The sequence below is a fragment of the Lucilia cuprina genome, chromosome 6 (assembly GCF_022045245.1).
Source record: "Lucilia cuprina isolate Lc7/37 chromosome 6, ASM2204524v1, whole genome shotgun sequence".
Taxonomy (NCBI): domain Eukaryota; kingdom Metazoa; phylum Arthropoda; class Insecta; order Diptera; family Calliphoridae; genus Lucilia; species Lucilia cuprina.
In genome coordinates this window covers 9,151,281-9,160,059 of record NC_060954.1, presented here as the reverse complement: position 1 = coordinate 9,160,059, position 8,779 = coordinate 9,151,281, and the positions used below count along the sequence as shown (strand labels likewise).

General features: G+C 31.2%; 1 protein-coding gene across 1 annotated transcript in view; it reads right to left on the bottom strand.

The window, feature by feature from the left end:
* Window positions 1–7,911, bottom strand: part of LOC111688228 (tyrosine-protein kinase-like otk) — a 24,302-nt gene extending 16,391 nt beyond the window's left edge. Inside the window, exon 1 of the mRNA XM_046954333.1 lies at window positions 6,558–7,911. Coding sequence (XP_046810289.1) covers window positions 6,558–6,615 — 58 coding nt within the window. The 5' untranslated portion in view covers window positions 6,616–7,911. The remainder of the gene's footprint in view (window positions 1–6,557) is intronic.
* Window positions 7,912–8,779: the final 868 nt, after the last annotated feature.

Here is an 8,779-nt window from a genome sequence, read left to right as displayed (position 1 = left end):
GTTCAGTTCTAGTTCAGTTCTAGTTCAGTTCTAGTTCAGTTCTAGTTCAGTTCTAGTTCAGTTCTAGTTCAGTTCTAGTTCAGTTCTAGTTCAGTTCTGGTTTAGTTCGAGTTCAATTATAATTAGATCTGTTTAAGCCCTAGTTTATCCCACTGTTTTAGCACTTTCAGCTTAAACAGAAAAAATATAAAAATTTCGAATACAAAGTATTTAGTACATACTTCGTTTTACATATTATATGAATTTGTATGTATGTTTGTCTGTGTGTGTATAAAATTTAATACATTTGTTTGTGTTTTGTTGTTTTTGTTGAAAATTTTAAGACAATTTTATGTTTGACTCGTGTTTGTCGTAAAAATGAAATCCCACTCTACCAATATCCTCGTGCTACTTACTACCACTACCACTTGTATACTTATGAATGTAAAATTTTAGTATTGTATTAAGGTCCTTTACGCATGTGTTTTTAAAAAAAACAGTTTAACAACAACAAGAAAAATTGTATGAAAACATTTAATATCCTTTAATTTCACAGCAGTTCTTACTGTTTGGCTCTGGTTCTTCAGCTCCACCATGTTTATGAGTTTTTTTTTATATGTGAATGTACATTATGTTTACTACTTCGTGTCATAAAGTGATATTTATGCTTAAGATTCGTTCATAAGAGGCGAGAGTCCTGTCGCTTTTGCTATCTTTATCAGGACAAACAGCAAACATATCGTAACAGCGACAGCAATAGCAATGGCAGTAGCAGCAGCAGTATTAGTGTCTCAGACAACAGCAGCAGCAGATTTGTGTACAAAATATAAAATTGTTTTTATTATAGTTGCTGTTATGTGTATGTAGTGTTTGTAGCAGTGACAGTGAGTGTTTCCAGAGTTTAATTCTTGTTGCTGTCTGTCATGAAATGTTGCCATAAAAAAGTCGTAAACTTGCTTTAAATGACGAACAAAAGTTTTCAATAATCAGCATAAATTGTTCTTATTCTTCTTCTACTGCTTTTGCTTAAAAACATTCAAAACAACAACAACAACAACAATATCAACAACTAAATGAGTAAACAAAAAAAGTAATAACTTTTCATATCGGTAAATAATTTTGATGAACAATAAAAAAGTCATAATTTATGGTTCAGTAAAATATGGGATGGAACGAAAGTTTGTTTGAAAATGGGTTATTAAAAAAGGGACTACGAAATAGTTATCCATCAAGAGGAATCCTGGCAAATCAAAATGGCTGACAAATTTAAATTGAAGATTCTTTATTACAAAAGCACTGGAGTATAAAATGGTAAAAAATCATGTTCAGCTCGATCGATATTTTATACAGAGATGTACAACTTTTCTCAAAAAACTGAGAAGGAACTAGAAATAAACATCAAACAGAAATAGAACAGATCAACACCAGAACATTACTAAAAGAAATCTAGAATAGAACTGGAAAAGAACTAGAAAAGAACTAGAACAGAACTAGAACAGAACTAGAACAGAACTAGAACAGAACTAGAACAGAACTAGAACAGAACTAGAACAGAACTAGAACAGAACTAGAACAGAACTAGAACAGAACTAGAACAGAACTAGAACAGAACTAGAACAGAACTAGAACAGAATTAGAACAGAAATGGAACAGAACTAGAACAGAACTAGAACAGAACTAGAACAGAAATAGAACAGAAATAGAACAGAACTAGAACAGAACTAGAACAGAACTAAAACAGAACTAGAACAGAAATAGAACAGAACTAGAACAGAACTAGAACAGAACTAGAACAGAACTAGAACAGAACTAGAACAGAACTAGAGCAGAACTAGAACAGAACTAGAACAGAACTAGAACAAAACTAGAACAGAACTAAAACACAACTAGAACACAACTAGAATACAACTAAAACAGAACTAGAATAAAACTAGAACAGAACTAGAACAGAAATAGAACAGAAATAGAACAGAAATAGAACAGAACTAGAACAGAAATAGAACAGAACTAGAACAAAACTAGAACAGAACTAGATCAGAACTAGAACAGAACTAGAACAGAACTAGAACAGAACTAGAACAGAACTAGAACAGAACTAGAACAGAACTAGAACACAACTAGAACAGAACTAGAACTAAACAGAACAAAACAGAACAGAACATAACTGAACAGAACAGAACTGAATAGAAGAGAACTAGAACAGATCTAGATTAAAACTAGAAGAGAACTGGAACAGATCTAGATTATGACTAAAGATAGAACAGAACTCGTACTGAACTTAAACATAACTATAATCGAACTGAATTAAAACTGTATTCAAACTGAAAAAATTGCTAGAATTTAGATCTGATATAGAACTGAACACTACTGATACTAAATAAAATTTTTAATTTTAATTAAAACTAAAAGAAAATTTAGCTGCTACTTTCTTATCTCTAAAAAATCTCAAAGAAGCAACAAAAAATACTAAACTTTGTGTTTCAAACAAAAATGTTTTACATTAATTGCAACAAAGGACACTCGTTGATAATATCCTTTACAAAAACTAAGTAAAAAAAAAGAAATACTTAAAATATTTCTTTCATAATTTGCGGACTTTGTTTGAACAACCCTGCTTAAAAAGATTATGACCATTTGCTTATTAACTTATTTGTGAAATGTTATAAAAGCAAAAACAAACAAACAAACAACTAACCAACCCTCTTTAAAGGAAATTTTTGGGCAAAAGCAAATGGTTTGATAAAATCAGCATAATTATGCTGTTAAAAAGTGATAGTTTTTGTGTCATATACTTGAGACACAAACTACTTAGGAAATCTGTTATCCCTCAATATAGTTTTACGCATTACAAATATGTATATAGAATGTGTGTGTATATTCCTGTCGGTAGTAGTAGCAGTTGTAGGTGTCCTTTGTTTTCGTAGGTATTACAATGCGAGTCGTTTTGTACAAATTGTTACAATTCAATTTTCATGGTCTACAGAATTCCTATAGTGCAAATTATCTTTCTATGAGTTTTATTCTAGAATTTCTTTCTTTTTCTTCTCATTATTAAAACGTTTGTTTTTTTTGTGGAATTTTTGTTTGAAGTAGTTCTCAAGTATTTCCACATTGTTCCTCAATTGTTTTGCACACAAAATATTATTCTTTATGATCTTAAGCAGCAAGCAGATTATTACTATGGATTATACTTAGTCCTTAGGAGGTAAATAATTGCTGTTATAATATCTTAGCTGTGGTGTGGAAGTGTGTGTGTGTGAGAGAGATTGAAAGAGAACTATGAGGTATGGCTAATTAAGGAATATATTTAGAGTAAATTTTATGAATTATTAAAAAAGATGTTGATTGGATGGCAGAAATGTGTTTTAGATCGGTAACAGTAGTGATCAGATGATCAGATGTAGATTAGAGATTTTCGCTTCGATGTTAATTTATCCTGAGCTATTAACAATGAAATCGCAAAGGAAATTGAAATAGTAGAAGAGTGGTAGATCTTAAGATCGAGAAATTTCTTTATTTTAGTTTCACCAGATGATCTTTGATCTATTTTAATGCAATTTTTTCTCTTTCTTTAACAAACGTTTGAAAGATCTTTAATTTTCTTAAGTTTACAGCTTCCTTGAAATTGACCACAAGATCAAAAAAGATCTTTCGCTCAGTTTTGGACCTTCCAGAGTTGTTAGTAAAGAGAAATTGACTTCAAGATCAAGACGGATCTTTCTTTTAGTTTTGAGAGATGATCTTTGGTCTCCTTGAATGCAATCTGTCTGATATCTGAGAGTAAATGTATATTAGAACTTTGAGAATAATGTTAGCATCTGCTGAGGTGTTAGTAAGATTGGTCCTTCCTGAGTTGTTAGCAAAGCGAAATTGACCACAAGATCAAAAAAGATCTTTCGCTCAGTTTTGGACCTTCCTGAGTTGTTAGTAAAGAGAAATTGACTTCAAGATCAAGACGGATCTTTCTTTTAGTTTTGAGAGATGATCTTTGGTCTCCTTGAATGCAATCTGTCTGATATCTGAGAGTAAGAGATGTATATTAGAACTTTGAGAATAATGTTAGCATCTGCTGAGGTGTTAGTAAAGGAAAATTGTAGTAATTGTAGAGCACAAGATGAAGAAAGATCTCATTTTTAGTTTCTAAACATGATGCTCTTATTCATCTTTTCTTTTTCTAGCTTTAAACTTACAATAACTGAGAGTCTTTGTATATTAAAAACTTTTGGAATAATGTTAGTCTTAGCTGAGTTGTTAGCAAAGAAGTCGCAAGAGAATTTGAACTAGTTGTAGAGCTCAAGATCAGGAGATCTCTTAAAATGCTTCCGTTTCTCTTTCTACTACTTTCGTGCTGGGATCTTGAACTTTTCTAAGGCTTCAACTTCCATTACCAATAAGAAAAGACTATTTAAGCTCTAACGGGCCATGTAATGGCTTAATTTTGTATGCTATAAGCTTCCAAATATGAGCATCTAAAGGCGACATTTGTCTCTTTAAAGTTTCCGAAATAACAACATAATATGAAGGAGAATTCAAAAGTAAATTTGCAATTGAATCGAAGATCACAAATTAATAATAAGAGAACGTGGATACAAGTAAATAGACTCAAAATAGAGATCCCAAAGTAGGGAGAGAGAGAGACAGAGTTAAAAATTTATTAATATTACGATCCTTTTGTGCTGGATACAAGAGAGCAAATAAATGATCTATAAGTTCCAAATAAGAGAGAGAAAATTCTTAACAAGTTACTAATACTATTGAGTTCCCATTAAGCCTTCTAGATCTTAATCTCAATATATTCCAGTTTGAGTTTTTTCATACAAATTATAAACATAAACTGAAGATTTCTAAAAGACCTTAACATTTCTTATTTCAGACCACATTACGACAAGATACCAATTTGATGTTGTATTTGTTGAACTTCTGAAAAACATCACAGACTAAAATTTCGAAATTTAGCTTTCGCATAACTTAACAGAGGAAAATTTCAATAAGCTTTTTAAGAGAGAGAGAGAGTGATGTATGTTCAGAATAAAGAGACCATCAGATCTTTAAAAGATCTTACATACCTTCTTGTACATGTTTAGCTTCCGCAAAACTTAGTAGATGAAAATATCTTGATTTTGTAACTCTCTGATAAGTTATTGATCTCTAACACATATTAGAATAGCTTGCAACTTTAACATCCGAAAGTCTTTCCAAAGAAAAAAAACTTGAAGAAACTAAAGACTTTCCTAAGAAAAATTCAGTTACTTACAAATAAGCTTAGAAAGGCTGCTGTTATTCTATGTTTACTACTGTAGATCAGCATATAGTTTCAAAAGAGAGAAATATATAAAAGAGCGGTAATCAGATCTTAAGAAGATCCTACATACTTTGTTCTTGTACTAAACATTCTTCCGAAAATGTCATAAAAACTCTCTGAAAAGTCTTGAATCTCTGACACATATTTGAGGAGGTTGCAAAAGAGTGAAACGTTTCCCAAGGGAGGATCACATTTAGATTACATAACACATTAAGATTGCATCCAGAAGATAGAGAGGGAGAGAGAGTAAATACAAACTGATCTTAAAGAGATCTTTACATAAAACTTTTTTAACATCCAAAAAGCTTTTTAGAGAACAATTTTCATAATTTTGCAACTCTGATACTTATTTCTGAAGATAAGTTTTAGAATTGTTCAACTCTCTGATAAGTCTTGGATCGCTGACACATATTAGTGGAGGCAGCAAAAGAGTGAAGCGATGGCCACTGAGGATCACATTTAGATTGTATATTCGTGTATTTATACACTAATTATTGGTTTCAGAAGAGGGAGAGAGAGAGAGTAGGGATAAACTGATCTTAAAGAGATCGTTTTTTTAACTTTCAAAAAGCTTCCAAGAGAAAGATTTCATAATTTTTATACTTATTTCCGAAGAGAAGTTTCAGAATTGTTTAATTCTCTGATAAGTCTAGGATCTCTGACACATATTAGTGGAGGCAACAAAAGTGTGAAAGGTTTCCCACTGAGGATCATAGACTTATTAAAAGTTCCAGAAGAGGGAGACTAAGTATAAACTGATCTTGAAGAGATCCTACATATATCTTTTTTTTCAACTTCGAAAAAACTTTCAAGAGAAAAGAAGTTTGAGAATATTACAACTCCCTGATAAGTCTATGATCTCTGATACATATTAGAGGAGCCTGCAAAACAATGAAACGTTTCCTACTATAGATCACGTTGAGATTGCAAATTCAAGAGAGCGCGAGTGAGAGAGAGTAGATCTTAAGAAGATCATGGGTACTTTGTTTCGATACTTGTTTAGCTTCTGAAAAGCTTTGCAGAAAGAAATTTTGAAACTTTTTAAAACATCTTGGTGCAATGTTACACATAAGCAAATAACAAATTCTAAAGATCCCCAAAGAGAGAACAAGATCGTGAAAACTTGCTTCTACTGCATAGCTCCCGAAAATGCTTTTTATGAAGAAATGAACTGCGTGTTATATATATGTATGTCTAATAAGACATTGTCTAGGACAAACCTATTGAGAAACTTGCAAAATATTTTGTAAAATTTTGTTTTACTTAATGTACTTACTCTGTAAACATGCTATTGAAAGCCCAAGGGCCATTAAACTCAATATATTGAAATCCATGATGATGTTTTAATAATACTAAAGTTAAAGAAGGTGTTCCTTTACTTAAGGTAATGGGTTTTTTTTCCAGATTTTCCAATTAAAATCCTTTTTAATTTTGATATGAATATGAAACCAAACGAATGCTTATTTGTATTAATCCTTAAGCATGTTCGTTAATATTTGCAGTAAATATGAGAGTTTTTTTCTTAATAATTATAAAAAAGGACTGCAATTTGTTTGAAGATTTTCAGACGATGATTGAGTTGGGTAGTGTTGGGGTTAAAGATGATGTTGCAGTTGCAGCAGTTGAAGTATTGATTGCTTTAACACTTTGTTTATACAAATCAAGTCAAGTAGTTTGTAAAGAGTTCCTTCTTATTACCGATAACTGAACTCAAAGTCTAGATTCTCTTTTTTGTTTTTTATTTTGTTCTATCAATTATCAGGATTTCTTTTTTCACATAACATTGTAAATATTTATCGTTATAAGGTTGTAGTATTTATTTTCACTTAATATTAATTGATATTTGGTTAGTTGTACAACTCACACATTATTCTATCTTTAAAAGCCGATAGTTTCACAAAAAAAAAACGATTTTTTTTTATCAATTGGCTACACTGGTTATGCAAACAGCAATAACGCACTCACTTTGTATAACAGATACACACACACACAGCAATATATACATTCACATTAACAAACTCTTTGAAAACAGGGTCTGTGTCTCGGTCTGTCTGTCTCTGGCAGGGACCATGAGTTTTTGTGTGTTTTTGTTGTTGTTTTTAGCCTTTTTTTATGTTGTTGTTGTTGTTGTTATAAAACTTCAAAGGCAGATATAGGTATAAGAATAAAAAAAATTAAGTAAATATTACTTTAATGCACATTTTATCTATAGATTTTTAGTACCACCAACCCGGCACCTTTTTTGTTTTTTTTAATACTTTTCGAACAGACAGAGAATTTTTATGGACTTTCAACAAAGTTTTATGATTTCACACATTTTAATTTATAATAATAACATAAACTTCATAAAATGATTAATGTATTTTTAAAACTTCCTTTAGGAAATCGAAATATTTAATAAAAATTATTTAAATTTTTTTCGTTTAACATTTTTACTCCTTTTAGAAAGTTAGAAAAAAAAAACAAATTGCAAACTTTTTATAAAAGATTTCTTTTCAATTTATATTTTTCTGCCTCTTCTTATTTTATGTTTTAATTTTCTTGTTTTGTTATAATTCAACACACTGACAAACTGTTTTATTGAAATTCAAAACCGTTAAATCTTCCGTTAATAACAACCGCTTACTAAGAACCATCTACGAGAACTAATGAAAAAATCACAAACTGCATGATGTTAAACTCTCTACAAGCGCATACATACACACTCTACATATAACATAAACGCATGAAATACTCTCCCTCTCTCTCTGTCTCTATCTCTCTTTTTCAACTACTCTCTATACGAATATGTTTTCGTTGACTAACAGAAAAATAAAGAAACAAAAAAGACGGTTCTTTATTTACGAATGCAGACAACAAGGAAAACTAAGATGCCAGATTTAAAGATTTTGAGCGATTTTTTACTATACTATAGTTAAAGTATCAAACATACTATAGTCGAGATTAACAAATATGCAGCAGTCGAAAACTATAACCATCCACTGTTCACAAGAGTAACGATTATAGAGAAGAAGATAGAAATGATTATACTAAAGACGGGGTAATGATTACACCATAAGTGAGAGCATAGATTTTGCTAGAGTTGAGAGTAATAGCTAAATTATACTCGAGAGTAACGACTATTCTATAGTAAACTCTATTCAATAGTCGAGAGTAACGACTATTCTGTAGTCGAGAGTAAAGACTATACTATAGTCGAGAGCAACAACTATACTATAGTCGAGAGCAACGACTATACTATAGTCGAGAGCAACGACTATACTATAGTCGAGAGCAACAACTATACTATAGTCGAGAGCAACGACTATACTATAGTCGACAGCAACGACTATACTATAGTCGAGAGCAACGACTATACTACAGTCAAGAGCAACGACTATACTATAGACGAGAGCAACGACTATACTATAGCCGAGAGCAATAACTATACTATAGTCGAGAGCAACGACTATACTATAAACAAGAGCAACGACTATACTATAGTCGAGAGCAACGACT